The 27,422-nt window shown below is 37.9% G+C and overlaps 1 protein-coding gene across 2 annotated transcripts; it reads right to left on the reverse strand.

Annotated features, from left to right (window-relative positions):
• Nucleotides 1-154: 154 nt before the first annotated feature.
• LOC137075424 (target of Nesh-SH3) lies at nt 155-26,823 on the reverse strand. Of its 2 annotated transcripts, XM_067443935.1 has the most exons (22): nt 26,554-26,823; nt 16,893-17,072; nt 16,750-16,818; nt 14,151-14,283; nt 12,418-12,599; nt 11,386-11,432; nt 11,273-11,309; nt 11,109-11,186; nt 8,986-10,143; nt 8,431-8,505; nt 7,787-7,942; nt 7,041-7,106; nt 5,770-5,811; nt 5,533-5,658; nt 5,261-5,350; nt 4,964-5,173; nt 3,856-3,961; nt 3,499-3,578; nt 2,201-2,230; nt 1,552-1,710; nt 1,346-1,468; nt 155-1,263 (listed from the first exon to the last, which is right to left on the reverse strand). In XM_067443935.1, the coding sequence occupies exons 1-22, from the start codon at nt 26,627-26,629 to the stop codon at nt 1,148-1,150; spliced, it is 3,339 nt and encodes a 1,112-aa protein (XP_067300036.1). In that variant the 5' UTR covers nt 26,630-26,823; the 3' UTR covers nt 155-1,147. The 2 variants fall into 2 exon arrangements, with proteins under 2 accessions (XP_067300036.1, XP_067300037.1); XM_067443936.1 differs by lacking the exon at nt 8,431-8,505 and having other exon boundaries at nt 7,787-7,938; nt 9,591-10,143.
• Nucleotides 26,824-27,422: the final 599 nt, after the last annotated feature.

The following is a 27,422-nucleotide window of genomic DNA, read 5'->3' on the forward strand; positions in this document are numbered from 1 at the left end:
ATTCAGTTGTTTATGAAATAAAATTTCTTTAACAGATTTGAGGATTGCATAGAAAACAATATGAAAACATGCTATATCTTATTACCATTTAAGATTCAGAAACAATTTTCTTTGTAAAAACTGTAGCCACAAAAAAGAGGTCATAAAATTGAAATAAATTGCTTGTGCTTTTATTAGTAAAGCATATAAACATCTGTAAAAATCTAAGTTTCAAAGTAAAAACTCTTTTTATTTTATTTATTATTTATATAAAATCTGGCATTTAAAAGCTTTCTCTGGAAATCATTAGTCACTGAACTTCTATACAAAACAATAGACTTCCTTTGTTAAAGTGATTTACATTCACTGCATTTCTGACATTCAAACATAGTATACCGTAATTACAACAGTCAGTTGAAAAGCTGCATGGCCTGGATAGTTCATATGGCCTACTCTTTAAATTCATTATTTAACAGTATACTTGAGCTGTTATAGGACAAAAAAAAAAAACTCTTTGAAGAAGAAGAAAAAAACAACATGGTCAAAGCATACAATAAAAGTCTATGGGGCAAAGCATGTTAAAATACACAGTATTTTATAAGCAAAGCCAAAAAGACTTAATGAGACTATTCACATGAAACCAGTGTAACTAAAACACTGTACAGATATATCCAATTTTTCAACTCCTGCCATGACCATATAAAGCCAGTACTTACATGGTCCAAAAAAGGACTGGTTTACTGGGAGAAAAATAATCCACCTTTAGCAGTTACTTTGGCAACAAAATTGTATGACAGAATAGAAAAAGAGCTTTAAAAATATTCACTTAAATATGTGGCTACTGCCTTTTTAGTGGCATATTCAAAATAATATAAAAGGAGCTGCATTTGATAAATAATATACTCGTGCATTTAGCCTTTAAGGGAGCCTGCTTCCCTATATCATGAAAAGTTTACCTTCTTAATCTCTATGGCAACATTTATTCAGCTCTCTGTATGATTGCTGCATTGTTTGAGGTTATAAATAATTCCACATGTGCCTGAAAACCGAAAAACAGAGATACATACTCCAAAGAAATCATTCTCTGTACATAATCAAAAAAAGACAGGTTCTCCGATGGGAAGTGCTGTTTCTTATCTGTCGTGCCTTCCATCTGCTCCTCGAGGTCCTACCATTTCCCAGGAATGGGTATCCCGCACTCGTACCAGGCCACGTAGTTGATCATGGAATTTCCTCCGATTTCCCCAAACTTGACAGGCTCTTGACGCATGGCCCGGAAAAAGCCTTGATAAGAGATGAACATTTATCATATCTTTTGTGTGAGAGTATTGTCTTTTTGTTAAAAGAAAATGTTTTGATTAGAAACCTTGTCTGGGAGGTAATTGGTCTGGTGGAAGAGGACCACCGGTTCGTCCATCCAGAAACGAGTCAACAAATTGGCAGTGGTCCTCCCCATACCCTGTTTGATCTCCTATGCTGTAGAACTTCCCTGAAGAAAGAATAATAAAAAAAAAAGTAACTGAGTGACTTTAAACAGAAATATCCGGTGAGTCTGTGATGGTTGACACTGACCTTTAAGAGAGTCACTCAGGTAGATCTTGTATCTGAGAGAGTTGCACAACTGGATCCCCACAAACTTGCGGTACCAGGTCCGCTTTATGAACTGCCGCCCGTTGCACTCAGAGTATGAGTCTGATTTGAACGGAAAGGATGACCAGATGGCATTTTTACCTATGAGAGCCAATATAGATTAGACACACATGTACATTTTGTGCACTGTAAAAAATTATTTAGAAAAAAAGTTACCTGGTTGCCTTAAAATTTTGAGTTCATTGAAATTAAAATTTTAAGTTAATACAATGAACATTTTTTGAGATTCGACAGCGTTTATGAAAATATTATTAAAAGATTTTTTAAGCATTTTGGGTAATTATGTGTGTGTTATTTCTGATGACGCAGCGAAACATGCCAAATAGTGCTATTTTCTTGATTTATCACATTTTTTATGTGGTTCAGATACAAAAATATTTTGAGTTTCTATTTATTAAACTAATTTCCTTCATTGTATCAACTCAAATTTTTAATTTCAATAAACTCAAAATTTTAAGGCAACCAGGTTACTTACTTTTTTAAGTTAAACCAACAAAAACCACCACAAATTTTTTACAGTGTGTAGACATACTGCATCTTTGTATAATTGCTTACTTATTTTAACACTTACCAGTGGGACTCTCGCTAACACGAGGATCAGCTGCAATACAGAAGAAACATGATGTTACTGCAACCTAATGCATAATCTATGTTAAACCACCCATGAAATCCAGTTTTGTTTTTATTAATGGATAGCTTCATGCTGTTCAAAAGGTTTGAGGTCAGTAAGATTTTGTTTTTTAATTTTGTGAAATATTACAATTTAGTGTCAATGATTGATTCAGAAATCATTCTAATATGCTGACTTGCATGAAAATGTTTACATTTTTTGTGAAAAATGTCTTTTCCACAATGTTTTCCTGAATTAAAGTATTCATTTATTTCAAACCCCAAACATTTGAATGGCAGTGTACTGCTAATGCAAGTATATGTCTAAAAGTTCATTTTCCTCATATCCTACTATAAAACTATATAAGGTTGATCCAAACACATAATTGTCAAAGGCAATAATCACTTCCTTAAATATAAGCCAGACTATATGCCATCAGGTAAATAACTCCATGATCTGAATATATCAAAACAACATGTTTTTGGACTTATTTCTAACAAAGTTACTAAAAATCCAGAGCCCCAAGAAATTCCCTTGAGTTTTCCTTCATGATGTACAATTTTCCAGACCTTGTGTCAGATACCCTCATGGTTATTATTATTCTCTGGCAGTTTGTCAGGACCCCAGTACTGTATTTTTACCTAAATGACTTCAATAGATACTGAAGAGTGAACACATTGGAACATTTAAGGCACATTACTCTCACTGCTGACAATAATGCTTATATGCCAATTATACATAGGGGTATACGTTACATCCACAGTTCATTGCCAATTTTACGCACCTGTGAGATCAATCTTTTGTTCTTAAGTTACCTTGACCTGCCTGGCTCTATTATACCATGAGTGCCTGTTTAAATTGTTCATTGACATCAGACACATCGGCTCTCACGCATCTTGTGACTCATCGCGATGCTTTCGAATGTTTTGAAGTGTGAATGAGATTTAAAGTGAATAATGATTTACATTCACACAAAGCTCTCGTTTGGCTTCAAATATCTTAGCAAAAAAGTCGTGCAGACTGCTTTTATGGTGCTTGTTTTAATTTGTAGAACTTTGCATGCCATTGATTTTTGTTATAGAAAATAGTGACTCTGAAGGTAAAAATCATTGGCCTGGTGACACTTCTGGAACAAATACACAGAGTTCATATTCACTGAATGATTTCACAGTGATCTCGCAACTTGTGCTTGGAGCTTACACACAGTTTATTCACAATTAATTCATGTCTTAAGCCTTTATCATTTCTCTTCCGCTTACCTGACTCAGTACTAAAACTGACTGGGTCACTGGTTGGGCCTGAACCCAGCTCGTTCTTGGGTGTAACTTTGAATTCATAACTGCAAGAGAAAATGGGGTTAACAATTCTGAACCAATTCTGGTTGGTCAGACAACCAGACATTATTATTTAGATGTTATGTTACTGTAACAAATATTATGAGGACCTTGAAGGCCTCACAGTGAAAACAGCTTCATAAGGGACTAAATAATGGGCTCATTTCAAATCTGCTTAAAGACTTCTTTAAAATGGGTCTATTGGCTAGTGTGTACTGTATAGCAATTCAAATGAGCTTAATTTAAGAAGTCCATGATGCAGAACAAGAAATGTGTTTATACCTGCTCTCCGGTTTCAGGTTCTCCACAGCTGTATGTGTTTGATTTGTTGTCTGGATGGACACCTCTTTTCCATGTGGACCCTTGGTTGAGGAAACTACCTCATATTCTATTGAGAAAAAAACAAAAACATAATTTGTTGTTTTGTATATTTAACAGTACACAGAAGAAGATGCTTTCCAGAATGTCAGAGCAGTTTTATTCTATTCAATATACTTTAATGGTGTTTTTGTTCTTTCGTTTTGTTCAGTAAGTCAGTAAGATTTTTTTAAAGAAATTAAAACTTTTAATCATTTAATCAGGATGCATTAAATGTATCAAAGGTGACAGTATAGACAATTACTAAATATTTCTACTTGAAATAAATGCTGTTTTCTTTTCTGTTTAATCAAAGAATTCAGGATAACAAATGTTTTTTTGCGACAAAGCAGCATATTAAAAAAATAATGACTAGAATAATGGCAGCTTTTCAGTTTTAGCTCTGGATGTTTTTTATTCAGTTTTTTTGCCTTCTTTAAAAAAAAAATCGTACTAATCCACAAAACTTTTGAACGCCAGTGTATCTTCTTTCTTCCATGGAAGAAAGTAATACAGGTTTGGAATAACTCATTTTGGAATGGGTAAATTATGAAATAATTAATTTTTTATATATCATATATCTTGCTAAATCAAACCAAAGCTTCAAGCCAGTTGACTTGGCGGCCATCTTGGCAACACCTTTTGGGCAGTTCTTTCTTATGTAGGTAATGGGAATAAAACTACAGCTCCTTTCTGATGGAAAGGAGAAAGACTGAAAATCTGTCAAGATTTGTCAAGGGTACTGTTCAAAGACATTTCAAATCAGCAATATAACCTGACAACAATGGTATCATAAATTTTACTTCCTAAACTCAAACCAGCGCTAAACCCCGCTATTTTTCAGGCTTGCCAGCTAATGCACATACCAGAGTAAAAAAACAAAAAAAAAACAGACATTGCATTCATCAAAAAAGGCTGTTGGCTCTTTATAACTTTCATTCCTACACCTGCCATATTGGCCATTGCAGCTTTTCCCATTAATTTCTCAAGTAGTCCATCACCAACTCCTGTACTGCCTCTAGTTTAAGAGTACCTCTGGTCTCATTGTCCGTTTTGTCCCAGTCAAGGATGACAAAAGAGGGGCAACCCTCTACTGTGACTACAGTAAGGTTGGATGGAGGGGTCTTGGGCGGACCAGTGACATTCAAGTATCCCACCTCCTCATCAGGAAAGAAACTGAGAGAGTGAGTGACAGAGCAGGGCTCCTCTGGACGTTTGTCGGTTCTATAGATCACATGAGGCGCTGCAAAGAAGACGACTTGTCAAAAGACTGTCAATTGGAAAATAAACTTAAAATCCATCAATAAATAATTGTAACCCATTTACCTACCTACAAAACGTTTCTTCCCCGTTGCATCCACCTCAGATAGGGGATGAGGACTGAATACAGAGGAGTAGTTACTGGTGTCAAAACGACTACCTAAGATTCAAAAACATGAAACGTCAAAAGATCAATACTCCAGCAGTTAGACACACTACATCTCTTATTCTTAGAAGATCTTTGTGCAACTTTCCAGTATTATAATAGAAATTGGCACACTTTTTCAGCATAGGTTTTTATAATTGAATCATGCAAATCAAAGGACATGAATTAGACCAAACCTTCAAAAACAGATTGTGGTGTTGTTGTCTCTGAAGTCTCTTGATTGGTTAGTTTTTCAGTAGTGGGTGGAGCTAGAGGTTTCATATCTGGTACCGGGTCCATCTGCTTCAGATCAATAATCTTTTCTAAAAGTTAACATGGAAAATGTTTCTTTAATTGGCAACGAAATACAGGTATATGCATATCAAGACTGTCGCCGTATCAACTGTCATATCTTTATGGGTCAGTGTCCTCACCCTTTTCTTTAGTCTCTGAAGCCTGGTTCAGCTTGGTCTTAACTGTAAAAGAAGATGGCAGACTAGCAGGAGATACATGAAAATTATTTTTGGTTAATCAAGGGAAGTCATGCTGTGGCTGAGATTAGTCTAAACAAAAAAGAGGGCTAAGACTTTTATCAAGTTGTTCCCATTAATTTTGTTTTCAATTAAAAATCATATCAGCATTAAGGAAGACCTATTTCAAATTATTATAAATGTCCAAGGCCTGAAAACACTGCACTGACTATCCTTTAGAAGTGAAGGAAAAGTATGTTCTGCATAACATTCACATGGTTGGAATTAAAAAAATACTGCATGACATCAGGCTAATGTCCGCACAGTCAGGGTATTGTGAGAGCCAAATGGGATCCTTTAATGCTATCCAGATTCTCAGGACTGCAACTTCTCCAAGAACAGCTCTACGGGATCAATGATGGAGTGCAGAACTACACAGCTATAATTCTGGATATTCACTCAAAATAGAAATCCAGGATAATATTTACCAAAGCCTGTCAATTAATACATCTCAAAAATATAACATCCAACGGCCCTCTTTAAAGGTCCATTATTCTAATATGGGATTCACAAAACATTCCTGATCACAGGAATCTAATTTAGGATGATTAGAAGGTTTTTTTTTAGGAAAATGTTGGATGAAAAACAGTTTCACATTTTCCTCAAGTAATCATATATCTTTCAAATGTGTTCAGGGTAGTAGACTTTCGAATAAAAGTCGGATTGGATGGATGGGATGAGCAGTTGTGTAAAGACAGAGGGATTTGATTCTCCATTATTCAGTTTCAGTGTTATCTTTGGTTGGGAGAGGGTGATGGAGAAAGTGAGAAGGGGTCCTGGGTTCTCATAGGCAGTTGGCTAAGTTTACCAATGTCTGATCTGTCATGCTTTTCCAAAGAACCATAAGCTCTGAAAATCCATTATGACATGAACAGCACATAAATATTTTCTTTGGCTTAGAATTGTCATGAAATCCAGCTGCAAGGGAATCAATATCTACACAATAGAGGGGTTCTTCCAAACAGGGACATCTATCTCTGTATCCAGTTTAGCACTATGCACAATTGGATTCACAGTTTTCTGGGACAGGGACTACAAAACCACTAAAAACATAAGAACACAAAACAGGCTTTGAAACTACAGTAACATCACATGGAGTGTAATGGAAATATATTGCAACCCACTTATGAGAAGAAAAAAAACTATTAGCATTCAAAACCCATGAAGGAGTTTACCAGGTTTACTGGGACCTTTCTGAGTTTTGGGCACCCATATGCCTTTATGGCGCTCACCGGGAAGCACTGTCAGGATACAAAAAAGTTACAATCAAAGCCATTTCATTCAAAGCATATGACAAAAACACATGTTAAAAGCATACAGAAAAACTGCAAAACAACAATATGAGTACAAGAGTGTTTACATTTTATAAATACTGGAGTAAGAGAGATGTGAGGGAAAAAAAGATTAAAAAGGCTAAAATGTTGAACTGTTTAGTTTCAGCTGTAATTTTAGGTGTCACGGGGGTAATCAGATGTTGTGCAGAATTAAATGACAGTGTGAAGAGAACAGGATGAGAAACAGACTTCTGGCAGAAAGAGTTGTTCTTTCCCCGCAGATAACATGAATCTTGTCAACATGTCCTAAGTGTCCCTTAAGGAAATTATTTAAAACCCACCAGAGAAACCACGTGCAAAGAAGAATGTACATCATATATACATTTATACAGACAGACAAACATATAGACAGATATATAGATTCAAACACTGCAGTGTACATGGTGTGAAACAGCCATAGTAATAAAAATATTTATGAATCACATTGTGACATTTAAAAATCTAATAAAACAGACAAAATAAATGACAGAATGAATGAATAAAGGAAAGTAAGTATGACTGGATAGATCATTGTAAGCATGAAAGGAAAGCTGAACAGTTAAAGTAAGTTAAAGTGTGTCAGTGAGAAGACCGCAAACGTTTTATACCCCTTTTCCTGTTGAGAGTTGAGTTACGATGCACAGAGGGTGGCCTGAAAGGCTTTGTATGGGGAACCAAAGGGACATGACCATGAGGCCTCTGTCTTTGTGTAACATTTCGTGCCAAAGGGTGGGGCACAGAAGAGTTGCGGAAGAGACCTCTGCCTAGATAAACACAAACATAGTCAGCGGTGGGGAAGAGAACATGATTCAAGATTATGGCAAAAGTTCTGTTGACTGACTGAATGGGGATGAGTCTGGGAAGCTCACGAAAGAGCGCCAGCTATCCAAAAACAGAAGCCAACAAATCTAGAAGGGAAGATGGTGTGAAATGGTGTGCGTAGCATTATGACAGTGGCAGTGTTTTTAAGAGTGGATGAAGTAGTCAGGCATTTGAGTTGAACGCATGGCATGGTAATGTGAGAGTCGGTGCCGTAGGTGAGGGTTTAAAGACAATTGAGGGGAGGTGGTGGGGCTTTTTCAGCTCTAGTGAGTTGGTAGCATTGCTCAGCAGGATGATGTTTGGAAGAGGTGGTGATGTTTGGAGGTGACAATCACGACGATGCCGTGTACAATGAAGATTTATGCGGTTAATACGGACAGGTGACAAACAGCACAGTTAGGAGGAGGAAAACTGGAGCTGACATCATTACCATCATTCCTACTGACCACCTCATTTGTAAGTGTTGGCAGTGACAGTAGCTGTTCGTCCTTTGGCTGCGAACTAGCTGACATACAGAGGCAGACTGACATAAGTCTCATACAACGTTACAAATATTGTAAGGATAATGTTCTCAGAAGATCCCTGACCAATAGGTTTAGCTAGTCTACATTATCCATGCTGTTAAAAGAATTTCTGGCACCAATAATAATAATCAAAGGCATAACAATGAATGAAAAACATTAAAGAACTTCTTTAACAAGGGGTGTCCTATCCTGCTCCTGGAAGGCCAACGTCCTGCGAAATGTAGCTCTAACTTGCCCCAACACACATGCCTCGAGATTTCTAGCAATCCTGATTTCTGAAGACCTTAATTAGTTGATTCAGGTGTGTTTATTTAGGATTGGAGCTAAACTCTGTAGGAAAGTAGCCCTCCAGATGCAGGTTTGGACACCCTTGTCTTAAACAGTACATTTTAGTTTGCCAGATTGCTAAAATTCAATTAACTAGAACAAACATTTTTCCATACATCTAGGGGAGAAGTTACCCTCTGGTCGACCTGGTTGACTCGTCCTCACTGTTACCTTCTCTGCCACGGGTGAGTTTTGAATAGCATAGGTTTTGACGAAAGCCGTTTTAGGCGTTGGGTTTAGTGGGGGTTTTGTAGTACCTGTTTTTTTAGGGTTAGGTGGTTGGTTTTCAACCTGGGAATATGTTTTGGGGTTGTATTTGACAGTGTCAGCCAGCTGTTTAGTAGTTCCTGAATGTTGTGTTGTGGTGCTGGGTTGGGGCTGGTACCAAACGTGTATGGGTGGATCTATAGGGTGTGGAGTCAGTTCCTGTATGCTCTCTGTAAAAAGCAAATTTTCAGTTGTTGGAATATGGGATGTAGAATACTCTTTAGGGATGGATGGATTAATGCTAAATACTGTCTGTCTGATGAAATCAGTCGTCTGTCGTGACACGAATCCATCCTGAATATTTGCTGAAGTTGTGGGTGACTTCAAAGCTGTGTTTGTTGGAAAATACACATTTGTGGACCAATTCTGTGTTGTTGTTGGTTTGTTGTTTGGCTGTTCAGAATATGTGATTGTGCTGGAGTGATAATGGGAAGTGGATTTTGAGAAAGCTTGAGTGGTTTGGAGATTCAACGTGCCTTGCGAACGTTGGGTTGTGCTCAACCGATGCAGCCTGGGCTGTATTTTTCTTGTATGAAGATTTTCTTTCTTTATGGTGTCTTGTTTCTTAGATGGGTATGAATGCGTTTGGACAGTGATTGTGGTGTGTTGTTGGGTTTGGTGAAGTGGTGGTTTGGTTGTAGATGAATGAGGTGTTGTTTCGCTAAGCTGTTGTTGGACTGTATTCGTAAACTGTTTGGCTGTATATGGTTGAACTTTAACTGAGATCTGTGTTTTGATGGGATTTTTTTCGGTTGTAGTGGGTGGCGGTTGGGTTGTGCTGATTTGTTGTTGGGTTGTTGAAGGTTGTGGCTGAGTTGTTGTAGGTTGTTGTGGGGTTAAACTAGTATGTTGCTCTATGTGAGGATCTGTTTGGGTAGTGCTAGGATGACTGGTGGGCTTTTGAAATCTGCTTGTGGGTTTTGGCGTGGGCAGGATGATGGGTGTGTCAGTGGAACTAAGGGCTTCAGTCAGGGCAGGTTGATCTTCAGGAGCTGTTGTGGGATTTTCTGCCTCTATTAACGAAACTGGAGAAACAGACACAATATGCATGACAAACATTTAAAGACAATGGCACAGTTTAAGTACTAAAACAGAAACAAAGGTACCACTTATTTCAAATTTGTTGATAAGGAGACATGTAGATCTCCTATTACAGAAGTTAAAATTAAATTTTTCATTCATTTTAATTTTAATTTGTATAGAACAAAATTGATTATATTCATTAGTTGAATTTCGTTTCTTTATTAGTGCATGTTTTACCTGCCTAATGCCAAGTCAGCTACCAAAATGAAGGGCATTACAATGCTACAAAAAAACATTTCCTTTAATTTGTACCTCTCTCTGGCACACAATACACATAGGATTTTTTGGAATTTATCCTGAAAACTTGTGACGGGGACCCACCTGTGTATTACAAGCCGTCCAATTAAAACAATTCAGGTCACAGACATACAATTAAAAATTGTGTTTAGTTTGCTTTACAGATGGATAATTAATATGAGTTAAAGCAGGCATACTTGATTTGTTTAGTGTTTAAATAAGTCTAAACATTTGAAGCTGGAAACAAAATGTTTGCTTTGAATGGGAACCCGCACTGCATCCTCAGTCTAGAGGACACTATGGAGAAGGCTTTTGGCATGACTAGTGAATGAAGCACGAATCTATTCATGACAATTGCACCGGCCGACAACTAGTATGCCTGAGTACTAGCCAGACTACTTTTTTACACAAAAGTGGCTTAAAATGCACAATAATAACATTTATTTCCGAGATGATAACTGGAGGTCTATGATAAAATATATGATAGATGCTATATAGTGTAATGTGGCAACAACGCATCATACAACCTTTTACATTTTGCATACTGATTACAAGAAATACAAATAGTATGCAGTAAATACTGTGCAGTAAGGTGTGCTGTTTATGCCTGCATTCCAATCTGCTAATGTAATATTATGCTTGGCTTCAAAGGTGAGAGGTTGTCATTTACCTGGAGTTTTCCATGGCTTTGGAAGGTCAGTGTGTTCGAGGAGAGGAGCTGCTCTGGTCTGGGTAATGTTGCTTGAGACTAGAAAGTATCAGGAAAAGTCATTACGTATTTATTTATTACTTATAACAGTGCCTGTGTTTGGTAAGGTAAAATAAGTCTTTAACCTGTTACTGTAGAAAATAATGATGGTAAGACTGGCTCCTGTTTAGAAAGAAACATTTGAAGTTAACAAAAGGAGAACAAAATGTTTGCCCTTACAGAACATCTATATACTTACTTGAGGCGTTGCCTGGTTCAGTTCCTTAAATGGTTCAATTATTTGATCTGTGAGAGGAAACAATTGTTACTTCTCAGGTACAGTACATTTTATTTAAGTATCAGCTTTGTTTAAGATTTTTCTACATAAACTGAAAAATATGAGACAATTGTTGAATCTGTGGAATCTGTGGAGAACTGTATCATACACTCTCCGAAAAAAAGGTACAGAGAAGGTACAATTTTGTTCTTTGGGGAACAAAACGTATAACTGTACCTTTAAAGGGTTGCAATTGGTCCTTAGGGTACAATTATCCTAAGGACCAATTGCATAGGACAATAGGACAATTATACCATTGTTTTCCTCTACTTAGAGCAGGGATAGAGACTCGCTGTCCTGCAGAATTTGGCTCCAACCCTAAAATACGTCTATAGAAGCTCTTATTGAGAATTAACAGGTTTAGATGGTGATGTTTCATTGAAAATGTTGGTCACCATTATGGAGATCAGTGTTTCCTTTAGTTGGGCAGTTTGACTTGGCTTTTTATGCGAGATAGTGGTTTTTGCATATGAATAAGAAGAATAAGAAGAATAAGCAAATGAATCTCAACAATGGTGACATGTAGCTAATGCTGCAATGCATGCTGGGAGCCATGAGTTTTATACTGTGGTGGCTTAGTAGGGTTGGAGCTAAACTCTACAGGACAGCAGCTTATATAGGACCGAACTTGCCTACCCTTGATTTAGAGGTACAAAAATGTACCCTTACTGGTAGAGCCTCAGCTATGGCCACTTGTACCTTAAAAGGTACAATTCTGTTCTCATTTTTTTGAGTGTATTAAACATGAGAAACACATGAGTCTTCTTCTCAGAAGAAAGTATTGAGAAACACAAGACCTAAGCAAAAGTCTCTCCATTTAATATAATTGCTGTCTAGGACAAACAATTGAGACATTGAAGTTTTTGATTATTCCTTTCCTCAACTATTCTTAATATAAATTGTGAATATTGTATTTTTTGTGAGTCAAAATGTATGATCTGTAGTTGGACACACCAGCTGTGTTATGGATGACTGGTGGGCTCCAGGCTCCACTGATATTCTCAGTGTCTGCTCGGACCTCAAACTCATACAGAGCATCTGGTTTGAGTTTGTCGATGACTGTGCTGGTGGATGGACAGGTCTGATAGTTCCAGGTATTGCTGGGTTCTTTCTCCCTGTAGCGCACTGTGAAATGTCTGAGAGGAGACGAATAAGAACACCAGACTTCAGAAACTATAGCCTAACTTAAAAATTTTATGATGATGAAAAACTAGACCTTTGGTTAGGAATAATTTTGCATTGTGTTATGGCACTAATAGGCAAAACTCAGATTTTTATTTATGTATAGAAATGCTGCTGCTTACACGTTGTTTTTTTTTTTTTAATTGTCCCCCATATTTTTACTATATATTTTTTAAAATATTTTTTATTTACTTTTGTCTCTTTCAAATTCAAATTCAAAAATGCTTTATTGGCATGAATGTAAATAATACAATATTGCTAAAGCTAGGAATTTATGAGAATAAATAATACGTATATGAACATAAATAATACTACATATATGAACATTAACAATAAGGATAATAATAAACATCAAAATAATAGAAGAAAATATCACAACTTATTGGAACATTTGATACCACAGTGTTTTAATATATATATATATGTATGTATATATATATATATATATATATATATATATATATATATATATATATATATATATATATATATATATATATATATATATATATATATTATATACACTCACTCATACTGAGGGTCACACTGATATTAGACACAACACACACATTACACACACATTCACCTGCTGTCTCTCAGGCTGTGGCACATCCACACGTATCTCGCAGACAGTGCTGCTGTCATCAGCCTAATTCTGCCTTACATGCATTATTGGGTGTTTTTGGGTGTAAAAGATTTTACACTAGATTGGAATTGGTAATTCAATGTTTTAGATTTTTTTTAATTGTATATAGAGCTCTTTGAGCTTTGTCTTTGAGAGAATTCACTGCCATACTGAAACTCTCAGTGTGCTCTAGGGCGGTTCTCCCTAGACTGAACTGGTTTCTGTGTTCCTGACATCTGGCTTTTTCTGAAAGACTATAATGTTGGTCTTTGTGAGGTTCGCTGTCTCAATCTCTCGCAGTCTCTCTCTCAGGTTTTTATGGGGTTGGAGATCAAATTGGTTGTTTTGCAGAGGGCTGAGGTCAAGATTTCCACTAACTTGTCCAAGGTTTTGTGTGTGTGGGTCAGGTTTTGCCTACATTGTGTGGACCATATGTCCCCACAAGGACAGTAAAACGAAAATCAGCTGCATTGCATATTGCGCAAAATGACTTAATAAATCGAGATAGAAAACATTTAGTTCAAAACAATAGATGGAAAGTCTCCACCATGATAAAAAAAAATGTGTGTATTTGTCTGTTTATACACACCCAAATAAAATTTTTCACCCAAACATCTGTTTATTTTATTACTATGTTTCCTTTTGATTGTTTTTGGTAGTGTTTCGTTTATTAAACCCTGTTGTTTTGTCCCATTGATGTGTGCGATCTGAGTGTCTGGTTGTTTGTGGAACACATGAGCGTCTGCACACATGGCCCTGTACCTGCTCTGTTTCTCCTGACAGTAAAATAATTGCACATCTTGTGAGAAAGTCAACAACATCAAACCTCCATAAATCCAAATAACACCCACAGAGTTCATGGACATTATAGGACACATACCCTTCATCAATACAGTCATCCAGAATGGAATCCGTAAAGGAGGTGGTTAGTAGTGTCCCCCAGGACAGCAGCACCGACGACTGTGTCACAGAGCCGATCACAATGTTTAATGGTTTCTCCAGATCCACTGTCCCTGGAGGTCACAAGCCTGTAATCAGCTAAAATTCATTGCATAGTAACGGCCAAATTTGGACACTTAAGTCACACTTAATCTAGTTTCTAAATGGTTATAAGTTATTATTCAGATGGTGAACATTTCACCAGGGGCACATGGTACAACATTCAAAATTACCAGATCAATTTCAGGCTTACAACCAGGGTAAGGTAGCCTAGAAATCTAGAGGCACCCTAGCGGCAGCAAATTTAATCTGCCCGCGAGTATCTCAATACCCATCTGAGCTGTATTCGCCAAACTCTTGCTGGGCCAATCACATTGTGTATAGAGTCAGTGGGCGGGGCCATAATGACGACGGCCGAGTTGCGTTTGCGTGCTTCTAGTAAACACAGAAGCTTTGACCGTGACTCTGGAAGACTTGGAGTTAAGCTTTTCTCTGAGAAAAGAACAAAGAGCGGCACTGAAGTCATTCTTTAAAAGGGAAGATGTGTTCAGAGTTTTGCTGACCGGATACGGCGAATGTTTAATCTATCAACAAGCTCTGTTTCACCTTCGTTGCTCTGGTTGGTTGTAGCGCTATCCTATCGCGTGCAGAGGGAGTTTGAAAGACAACCGTTTATCCCGCCCCTCGGATTGAGCCCTGTCAATGGTGAGTTTCCAGACCAAACATCTTGATGTGGTTCTGGCTTGTCAGGCTAAGGTGCTTCTACATCAGTTTTATCTACCAGTCATTTCCCTCTGATTTTATGGATAACTTATGGGTAGGGTTAGGTTTAGACAACATTTTTGGGCAGGAATGTAGATATAGGATCAACTCAGACAGTATGTGCTTTCCAACTCAGCTACTGTCTTTGGGAGTGAATTAATGCATCAGTAAACAATTCATTTGAAAACACTCATTTATTCAGGAAACATTCCAGTGAGACTCTGCGTCCCAATGTGCTTACTATCCATCTTAAATAGTATGTGAGATTAAGTGTGTCCCAAAGCATGTTGAAAAGAATATTCCAAAAGTCCCCAAATGGTCTACTGTTTCGAAGTGGATTTTCGAAGTGTGGATCTATGGACACTCTAAATTTCCCAAAACTCACTTTAGAAGGAAAAATCACAAAAAGAGTACCTACTTTGTTAAGACTTTATAATAAGTATACAGTAATAAAGTATTTACAAATCATAACTATTAGTTTATAGTTAATTAACAGCTAATATATATTAGTCTCTATTAATATCTTAATAGGCTGTACATAGTGAGTCCTTCATTCACTGTAATTAATATAATTATCGTTGTTTAATTAGCTTGAAGTAAAGGAATTGTTAATTGGTTACAGGGGTAAATCATTTTAATTTAGGTCAGGGGTCCACAGATTCGCTCCTGGAGGGCCGCTGTGCTGCAGAGTATAGCTCCAACCCCAATCAAACACACCTGAACCAGCTAATCAATGTCTTACTAGGTCCTATAAAGGCATTGATTAGCTGGTTCAAATGTGTTTGATTGGGGCTGAAGCTAAACTCTACAGCACAGTGGCCCTCAAGGTTTCTCGTTGAAATGAATGGAGCACCCAGTGCATCGAAAAATGACGCCTTGGGGCACTTTTAGCGTCTTCATTGTGACGCGGAAGGCACTTGACCATGCTTCGGATTTTGACGCCTTGGGAGTGAGAACGGGTTGTGTTACACACCCGTAAGACCTCCATTCATCTTCAGACACTGTCAAACTGCTGAAATCACATGACATTGGCGATCCGAATCATTGATCGATTGGATTAAAGCACTTAATAGGTACATGTTCCCATTTTCCATGACCTTATCTAAAGTGAGAACTATTTGTAGTAAATAAGTTAACAAAGCTTAAAAATCTTACATAACTTGGAATTAAGGTTCTATCTGCATTCTGAGCAGTTTTAAGATATTGATTTTGTTAAATAAAAAATATCATAAAATGTAGACAACCTAAAAAAACACACAAAAAAAACATTGCAATGTAAATAAGTTGAATAAGATATATGAGCTAATTAAACAACAATAATTACAATGACAATGAATAAAGAACTCACTATTTATATAAAGCCTATTAATATATTACAGTATCGATGAAGACACTACAATACTGTATATTAACTACGAATTAACTACAAACTAGTTTTTTTTCCCAAATTATTTGTACATACTTTACTACTGTATACTTATTATAAAGTGTTACCCAGGGCGTAATATAAGTAGCCGAATTGGGACAAAGCAAATGGTTTTATTAGCATGTTATTTATTTTGGATTCATTCAGGAACGAGACACAAAACAGCTTTGAGTTTGTTTGGAACAATTTTCACTGGGAGAAGCAAAAATAGACAAAGTTATTCAATATTAACTTCTGAAACTTTGTATAAAAGCACATCTAAAGTGTGGTTTATGTGTACAAATCCTTTTTGGAGCCACAGCATGCACTGATGTTGTCCTCAAATTTAATTTTTCCGTACTGTTTTTCTTACCTGTGCATTGTTTCTTAGGTTCCTCGGGTTTGTTCAGCTGTACCGCAATCAGATATTTGGGCTCAGCATCTAGAAAACAGAGGAGAATCAGTTAAAAAACAACAACAGACTCTTTGAAAGAGGGCTAAAGAGAAAGACTGTACCTATCTCAGTCTCGTAGGGTTGTCCATCTTCAGGTAGATGAATAAATTGTTTGGAGAACATGCTACTGCCATAGCCCAGGATATATCCCTCCAGTCTGCTGTCCTGATGGGGCCGGATGAACTTGAACACAATGGTGTCTCCAACAGCACTAATACGCACCCTCATGTTTTGTCTCTGCCCTAGAAATCAAATACACAGGGAAAGTTATGTCCCTGTTTATTGCATTCCACAAAATGGGTGGAACCAAATCTAAATGAAAATTCTTGGTCAATTTGGAGAACTTAGCCAATCCTGCACCTATTTCTGAGCATCAAGAGCACCTTTATATGATATCAGCAGTGGGAATGGGTACCCTGCTGTTATATTGCAATCATTATTTGCTTTGTTTGTCATAATTATTATTGTATGACTAATAAATTACATTAAATAACAGTAATAACTATTACCAAGAATTGAGAAAGGCTGTATTACCTATGATGGTTACCTAAACAATGGCTTACTTGTTAAAGAATGTGAAGTTAATTTTGTCAAAGTTTGCATTCACATTAATTTGAAACACGTGATAATTCCCCCCCAAACCAGTTCAGCGCAAATGCCGACCTGCAGCCAAATTTATTGGATAAGGTATGAGGTATGGTTAGGGTTGGTTTTTGGGGCATGACAACAATGAATAGTGTATTGATACGCCACAGTGACCTCTTAGCTGAATTAAAGTACAACACTAATATGCACCCTCATGTTTTGTATCTGCCCTAGAAATCAAAAACACAGGGAAAGTTATGTCAGATTCAGTTCAGTCACTTACATTTACATAATGACTTCAACTAGGAATATTATAAGTCATGTGACTGTTTCTATAATGTTTCTGCCAAGAGATTTGGAATAACAGCCAGTCCAGTGTCAGATTTTCCTCTTTCCGAAAGCTACACTTCTGTCTAAGTGAAAGTGTTTTAGTCATGCGTCCATGCGCTCCCACACACATATCACGTTCTGCCATTATAATCACCTAGTTTTGTGAACTATGACAACAAAATACAAACATGTAAACGAATTCCAGGGCAAGACCCCTGTGGTTTGTTTCTCATAAATGAGTGGTGCATTTCTGAAGAATGAATGATGCAGTAGTGTCGTATGCCAGAGAAATTGGTTACTGCTGAGGGAAACCCCTGGCATTGAGCACAGACTCCATATCACACAAACAGCCCATTTATTACATCACAGCATGGTTTCTGTATCACTCCCAGAGGAATCAGCAGATGCTGTGTTGCAGAGATATATGTCAGAAATCATGTGTGGGTGTAATGTGAGAAAACACTTGTTGCATGCGTGTTTGTTTACTGTTAAACATAGTCATTCATGGAATATGAAACTGAAGAGTGATTTCTCCTTGAAGCAGTGAGAATAAATGGAAAACATATTAAGGCTTAAGCTGATTCTCACATATTTTCTTTTAGAAATTCAAAAGAGATAACATCATTGTCACAGATTTGCCAAGACCCCAACAAGTGCAATCAAAAGTCTGAGGTTTCATCGTGAAAATAAACACTTATCCAAAAAAAACATTCAAAACTTTGGAGCTGATAAGATTTTGTCATGGTTTAGAAAGGTCTCGTGTGCTTACAAAGGCTGCATTTTATTTTATTTTGTGTACCATGATACATTTTTCAGTATTCTTTGAGCATATACACAATGTAAAAGTCTCACTGTCAATAGTTTAGCATTCAACACAATGCATGGAACCAAATCTAAATGAAAGTTCTTGGTCAATTTGGAGAACTTAGCCAATCCTGCACCTATTTCTGAGCATCAAGAGCACCTTGACATGATATCAGCAGTGGGAATGGGAACCCTGCTATGTTACATTACAATCATTATTCAATTTGTTTGTCGTATTTATTATTGTATGAATAATGAATTACATTAAATAACAGCAATAACTATTGGCAAAATTTGAGAAATGGCCTAAATGACAGAAAATGTATTTTTGTCGAATGGGGATGAAAGACTACAATTCCCAGAATGCTTCGCTACCCTGTGAGGCCATTCCAAGCAAGGGGGTAATCTAGTGCTCGGAAAGCGTTCCACCCAAGCGGCAACCTCCCGCGATCTCTCTTGAAGCCAATACGGAAGTAATGTAAACTGTAATTCCTCAACTGGCCACTAGGGACAGGCTCCAGAAGGGAGCAGAATCTCATTGAGCCCCATGTTAAAATTCTCAACTTTAAAGCAGAAAAAAACATTTTTACAGCCTGGTACAAATTGTGGTTTTGGCTTATAAGGCTAATTTTGATCTTCATGACAACTCTGAGGGGGGTGAATTTTTTTATAACTCATTCGTTTACGTTATATAAAGCCTTAAGGTTCTGCATAATTAAGGGCGTGGTTACAAGTGGATAGCCATTTATCCGCCGTCTATAGTTATTGCGTCACCTAAGCTCCGCGCATATCCCACCTTTTTGCCCATTTTCTGTTATCCGGGAGTGACACGCGTTGACTCGCTCACAAGATGGCAACGCCCAGCTCGACCATACTTTAAGCTTCAGAACGGCTTATCAGAATCCTATGGGTGACGTCACGGACACTACGTCCATATTTTTTTACAGTCTATGGTTCCACCCCTAGGGGCTGCCATTGCTAACCAAGCCATCACCTGCTGTTAGCATCCCATTGACTCCCATTCATTTTTGAGTCACTTTGACAGTGAATAACTTTACATCTGAGACGTTTAAAGACTCCATTTGTCCATTGTTTATTTCTAAAGAAACACGACAATGCATAAAAGGCTCCGTTACCTTGTATCTTACACTATCGCCCCGCAGAAGCTGTTTTTGTAAAAATAGGCTAACAATTGCGTCATAACCAACGCGACTCTGTCGCACAGTTGAGAAATTACCGTATAGACCTGAGGAGACGCTCGCAAGCAATCTTTTACTGTCTATGAGACAGTCGGGGGGACGTGGAGACATAAAGTCTGAGAAAGTCAAGGGGGAAGAATGGGGAGAAGCCCATAGTGAGCCAAAAGCAACGGGAGAAAATATTTAAACAACGTGATTCAGCTTTCACTTTCCACAACTACTAGAAGACCTACAGCGGTCCGACAGGAGGCTCACGTCACATCTACGTCTTCAAGCTCAGTCTGAGCCTGCGCAGTTCGCTCAGCCATCAGGAAGTGAGTGCTCCTATACTGACATCACATTCCGCCGTTGACGTCAATGGGATAGCTCAGTCCATTCTATGATTCCTCTTTTACAGTCTATGGGCCATTCCCAAAGCCACCTACTTGATTACTGTGACTGAGTTGAAGACTACAATTAAAAACTGAATGTGTCTGTTATAAAGAGTAAGTCACCGCGCGAGTATCACAGTCCGGACCACTAACTGCAGGAGTGAGATAAATGAGCTGAGCTCTCGTGATGAGAGCTGAGGTAATTCACAACGCGAGTTCAGTCTGGCGCGTTTCAGTTCATGCCTTTGCAAGCTTAACTTTCATATAGAAATTAATTTGAGAAGTTAAAAGACTTACATTGCTCACCATTACATTGCTGAGCTATGAAGAATGAAGAATCAAGAAAATGTGCACGACATGACAACAATGAATAGTGTATTGATACGCCATAGTGACCCTCTAGCTGAATTAAAGTACAATATATAGTTGTAGGTCATCAATTCAAAACAAAGGCGTAGCTTGATGACACAGAGATTAAGCGTGGAATTTTGGGAGTTGTCGTTTTCACCTTTGTCGTTTCCAGTGGAAAAGAATCATCCCGATTCTCTGGCAGAAATCATGTTCATGGATGAGATTATTAATGTTACTGTAGTATGAAGCATATAGGCTAGTGTGCGGTGGGTCCTGAAGCGATTGCTAATGAGAGACGAGCTTCTATTATGCCACAGTTGCTGCTTCCACTTCTTCCGGTCATTTGTATGTGGGGTAACGCACCGATGTTTCATCATATTAGATACAGTACATTTGAGTGTATTGAAAATGATGCTATTACTCTGTGCGTTTGAGGCTGCTATGAGACACTTTTTGCACACCGCAGTAAGCTAGATTGATATTAGAATATATAGGCTTATTAAGAAATGCTGGATGGCTTGTGTTGCTAAATGGCATGGCATGCAATTCATTAAACAGGTATTGTATGATGGAGAAAATGCTGTACTTGTGATACAAAAAAATAAAGCTGCGTCTGATTATGTTATGTTACATTTACATTTACATTTATGCATTTAGCAGACGCTTTTATCCAAAGCGACTTACAACTCAGGAGAACAGGAAGCGATCCGTCAAGAAGAGGCAACGAAACACAAAAAGTGCCCAAAATACTAAGATTTGTACACTGCTCAGAGTAGCAAAGACCAGAAAAGGAAAGAAGAAAGGAGAAATAGAGGGGGATTTTTTTTTTTTTTAATGTAAGATTAAGTGCTCATGGAAGAGATGAGTTTTTACCTGTCTTTTGAACGAAGTGAGTGATTCTGTTGTGCGTATGGAGGACGGAAGATCGTTCCACCAACCCGGAACAATGAAAGAAAAAGTTCGAGAGAGGGATTTCATGCCTCTCTGTGATGGTACCACAAGCCTTCGCTCATTAGCTGAGCGAAGGCTTCTGGTGGGTGTGTAGACGCGTAGGAGTGAGTCGAAGTATGGCGGTGCTGCGCTTGTGGAAGACCCATAAGCAAGAGTCAGGGCTTTGAATTTGATCCGGGCAGCGAGTGGTAGCCAATGCAGAGAGATGAATAGAGGTGTGACATGAGCCCTTTTGGGCTCATTGAATACAAGACGTGCTGCAGCGTTCTGGATCATTTGCAACGGTTTGATTGCACAAGATGGAAGTCCAGCCAGAAGCGCGTTGCAATAGTCAAGTCTAGAAATGACCAGGGCTTGGACAAGAAGCTGTGTTGCATGCTCCGTAAGGAACGGTCTGATTTTCCTGATATTGTGTAATGCAAACCTGCATGACCGAGCCGTCTTCGAGATGTGGTCTTTGAAGGACAGCTGGTCATCAAAGATTACTCCAAGATTTCTGACCGATCCCGAAGGAGTAATCAGAGATGAACCTAGCTGGATGGTAAAATCGTGTTGTATGGTGGGGTTAGCAGGGAAAACAAGCAGCTCAGTCTTTGCTAGATTAAGCTGCAGGTGATGTTTTTTCATCCATGCCGAGATGTCCGCCAGACAGCTTGAGATTCGTGCAGCTACTGTGGGATCATCTGGTTGAAATGAGAGGTAGAGTTGTGTGTCATCAGCATAGCAATGATAAGAGAGACCATGTGCCTGAATGATGGGTCCCAGTGATGTAGTGTAAATGGAGAAGAGGAGAGGTCCAAGCACTGAGCCCTGAGGAACCCCCGTGGTCAGTTGATGTGTTTTGGATACCTCTCCTCTCCAGGCAACCTTAAAAGACCTACCTGTGAGATAGGACTCAAACCAGTGGAGTGGAGTCCCTGTGATGCCCAGTGATGAGAGGGTGGACAGAAGAATCTGATGATTCACAGTGTCAAAGGCAGCAGATAGATCAAGGAGGATGAGGACTGATGATTTGGATGCAGCTTTAGCCAGCCGCAGGGCTTCAGTAACTGACAGTAATGCCGTCTCAGTTGAGTGGCCCTTTTTGAAGCCTGACTGGTTTACGTCCAGTTGATTAGTCTGTGAGAGGAAAGATGAGACCTGGTTGAAAACAACTCTTTCAAGTGTTTTCGCAATGAATGGTAGGAGAGAAACAGGTCTGTAGTTCTCTACAAGTGATGTGTCTAATGTGGGTTTTTTAAGCAGTGGGGTTACTCGAGCCTGCTTGAATGTGGTAGGGAAGATGCCGGTGGAAAGAGATGTGTTGATGATGTGTGTGAGTGCTGGTAAGAGTGTAGGGGAGATGGCTTGTAGGAGATGTGAGGGGATGGGATCTAGAGGGCAGGTAGTGGGATGGCTGGAGAGGAGAAGCTTAGATACTTCATCCTCAGTGAGTGTAGAGAAGGAGGAGAGAAGATGTTTGGCTGTAGATGTGGCTGATTCAAAAGTGTGTGTGTGTGGAGGTGTGAACTGACTGCTGATGAGTATGGTTTTGTTTGTGAAAAAATTGGCAAGATCGTCTGCAGAAAGAGAGGTGGTGGGAGGTGGTGGAGGGGGACAGAGGAGAGAGGTGAAAGTTCTGAAAAGTGTGCGTGAGTCTGAGGTGCTGTTGATTTTGTTGTGGAAATATGTGGATTTAGCTGTATGGACGTCCTGTGAGAAGGAAATGAGCAGAGATTGGTACTTACTCAGGTCAGATGGGTCGTTTGATGTTAGCCACTCAGCAAAATAGTGTTTTTCTCTGAGGCATGGTGAAAACACGCAGTTGCAGAAAAATCAAGAAAACAAGATTCAAACAATAAGTCTAAACATGTTGCGCTATAACATACATATAATATATTAAAAGCGTCTTTGGCGTTTCCACAGAAATCGAGGGTAAAGGCAGGAATGACATCACTGATCAGTGTACTGGTTAAAATTGCTTATTTCTCTGGATTTAAACATTCTTGGAAACATATAGGATCTAAGTTGACAAGTCAACAGAAATATATAACACTGTTCTAATGGTTTTTGGGTATTTGAATCACAAAAACCTTACATACTGTGCCTTCACATATTAAGATTTCACATTAAAAAAATTATGTATTAAACGTTGAATTATGCATCCATCTGTAAAAAGTTTGCGTGTGACCGCAGCTTTAAAAATAAGACACCGCCATATTATGAACAGGTGCTTTACTTTACTTTTTTAGTATATTATGGTTTATGTCAGCCTGCAACTAGCAATAGCCAAGTGTGTTTTTACATGCACCTTACACACACAGGGGCGTAGAATCTAGGGACGCTAGGGATCTGTCCCTACCAATATACCAATATGACACTGACTTGTCCATATAGCAATAATTTTAAAGGTGACTAGAATGATTTGAAACAATATTTTAAATTGTTTTCTGATATCTAAATAGAGGGTGTGTGGCTTATTTAAGGTCAAAAATTGTCCAGATACGGTTTTACAGGTAAATTTACAACCCTAGAAATGAACCCTAGGATGTAATGCTCTGTTTTTGCCTTATTTGAAAGAGTCGTGAATATTAATGCAGAGTTCTACTCTGATTGGCTGTTTCACTGGACAGATCTATACCTTCCGTCATGACGATGATTTTACAATGATAGCTTCTTAACTTGTTGAATCACGAACTAAACTGGGTAGCGCATAAATATCTTGTTTACAGTAACGTTACAGTTTGACAGTAGAGTACTGATTTAAAAGTTGATTTATTTAGCCAAACAAAGTAATGTAGAAGCCACTCAAAATAGCCAGTGCCATGTTTACTACTCACCCACTGCAAAATAATCATACTTCAGTTCTCAAAAAAGTGTATTTAACAAATTGACTAGAAGCTTTGTCAAATGACTATCGTTTCAACTTGTGGTGAAGAAGGTGACAATAGCTAGAATGATCGACTGAGCGATCTGTAATCAACTAAACAGTAGTAGTAAACGTAGTTAGCTTTTGAGTTAATGATGAAATATAGGCTAATTTAGATTTCAATCTGTCAAAAGGGATCAGCATACGTATCTACTGTTGTATTTTATGACAACACTGGCAGGAAATATTATCTTTGACAAACTGTTATGTGTGCTACTTGGAATTTCCAATACTAGCATCTTGCGTAAGATCTAAACAACACAGAGGATATTATCGTAATGATGTCTTACTAAGAAACTTTCAGTTTATTCAGAAATGGGTTCGACAGTCAAAAAGTGGATAAAATCACTACTTTCTGTTTGCAGGAATACGGTTGGAATCGGCCCTTTCTTCAGTTTTAAACGCTGAGCGAATCCTATGTTGCCCCAGGTTAGAAAAACTCTCCATGGTGAAATGGGCAGAGCAAACGAACAACTTTGAATTAAATTGTTGCGGTATCCAATTGCAAATAAATATCAACCATGACTGTTGATATTTTTTATCTGTGGGAAGGAAAAGTCCTCACGTCTCCTGCACAGCCTGGATCTGCCGTTTTCACTATACTCGCGTGACACTTGTTTACCTGCTAAACTGTTGATTCGGCTGCCCAGTTCCACCTGACAATGAACATGGGCTGACATGCAAATGTTGGGGGCGTACATATTAATGATCCCAGCGTTTGCGTCACAGGTGGCGTTATGTTGAAAATAGCCTGTTAATACATTTTTTTCATTCTAGGGCACCTTTAATTAAAAAAAAATATACATAACCACTGTAATCCACTGTAATTGTACTGTGATTTTTATGTATTACTTGTTTTATTTAATGAGGAAACATCTCATTTAGACGGGGAAAAAAAATCTCTTACAAGAGAGTTCTGTGAAGTGTGTGTGTGTGTGTGCAAACCCTATATTATGGGGCCAGAATGTCCACACAAAGCTGGCAATATCTTGACAAATGCTTGGTTCATGTTTTTGTTTTTTATTATTGTAAAAATGTAGAAAGTTTTGTGTAATGGACAGGTATTGTGTAAGGTATTTATTTCTGTTAATGACAGAGACAGACATGTGTTTGGCTTCTTCAGATAGCAAGGAACAAGACGTAAACACATTGACTATTGCATTGCACCATAAACGCAGTAAAGATAAGTTTCATTTAAACTTGCTCTTAGTCTTTGTTAGTTACCGGTAACATTATATCATTCATTAAACAACATATTGTTAAGGTCAATATAGACTAAAAACTTTAAAACACTATCCAATTAATTTCCTGAATCCTTCTGGGGCTCTCCCCACACCCCACCAATTTCCAAAATCAAACCTCCTACACCCTTGCTCACACGTGACGTGACACATGAGAAAGGGAGCGATGAGGCTAAACAATTTCAGGCACAAGCACACCTAGTACAGAGTCAGTGTGTGAAGTCAGTTTTGATATTGCACACTAAAGGAAACTACAAGTAAACTAAATTAATCCACATTCAACCAACACCCAAGCACTCAGCTTTCACCAATTTCACCAATGCAAAAAAAAAAAAAAAAACAACATAAAAAAACGTGCACAATTTCAAGCTTTAACAGGCAACAGAACAGACAAACACACACAAACAGACCTGCCTCCTGATGTGAACATGCATTTGCTGCCAATAAAAGATATAAACACAAGATATTTGTTTTGCGATTTCAACAGAATCCATTACTGAAAGCCAATAAAAATACATTCTAATGACCTTCAAACACTTGCAAAATATTCATTGTTGATATAGGCCTAAAACAAATTATTTACTGAGTAAACATTAACATTAATTAATCCTTTCAATGTACTCTTTAGTCACACTTGCAGCAAATCATTCCATTATCCCAAACACAAATAGAAAACACTGAGATATATTGACAACAGCTGAGCTGCATCCTTTAACCAGAACCATCCACAGCATACCACTTACAAATTCAATAATATTGCATTACATTAGGCATATGCAGTATTTTTATTCTGCATGTAATTCATTCGAAAGTTGCATGGTGAAGCATTTTGAATTGTTTCTGCTCATTATTACAGGTAGAAAAAGATACATCTGTAAGATGTTATACAAATGATTCATAAATATTCATGATTATGTCAACTGAATATTGATGTTGTTCATATGATTATTGTCTGAATATTTATGATGAACACATTTTGGTACCTCTCAGTGTGGTTGCGGAGGTCTGTCTCAGCAGCAAGATCTCGCTGAGGAAGAGGAGGAGGAGGAAGGCTTGCATGTTGTCCTTTTTTTCCTCAGAGAAAACACAATACAGAGCTCATACAGTCCACGCAAACCTCTTCCCTCTAAACTTCTACAGTTGTTCTTTCTTGAATCATGCGTTTTCTCCTTGTCCTTTAAAGTGACCTCAGATCAGGTGTCAATGGACACTCTCTGCAAGAGAAACTCTGTTGTATGATTTTGTGTTTGGAAATGGGTGTGTGTGATTGTACGACTGCACCATCTATACTGGATTATTAACTAGAGGGAGGGACTGATGATGTCACACTCTTGTTGTTAAACCTTTAGCTCTCTCTCTTCTATATCAGCACTCTCTGATTTTCTCCACATCTCTTCCTCTGCTGTGTGTGTGAGATCAGCTTTATTTAAAAATAATTGAGTAGTTGATCGTAAGAAATCACAGAGCAGGATTTGGTTCCCTCATTAGAAAGAAATACATTTGTGGGGATCCCACATTTTTTTTATGTTTATATTAATGATGCATTATTTACTTTTATTAAATATGCTTACAGAATAAAGCAACTCTGTCCATGATAAACTCTCAACACGGTTAGCACAACTTCCATTCATGTTCACACTGTTTTCACCCAATATGTAGTTAATTAACACATTTCTAGGGTTTCATTTTTCAAATCATGTCTTTTTCTTGCAATGTAGAGCTGGTGTTTAATGAACAAAATGGGGTTTAGGACAGAAAATTAACTATTTGGCTAATTGTGTGATGTAGGTGTAATGAGTTTAGAAAAAGTACTTTAAGTAGATAAAGACTTCTTAGTATCCTAGAAATCTAG

This window comes from Pseudorasbora parva, chromosome 5 (assembly GCF_024679245.1).
Source record: "Pseudorasbora parva isolate DD20220531a chromosome 5, ASM2467924v1, whole genome shotgun sequence".
In the NCBI taxonomy this organism is placed as follows: Eukaryota; Metazoa; Chordata; class Actinopteri; order Cypriniformes; family Gobionidae; genus Pseudorasbora; species Pseudorasbora parva.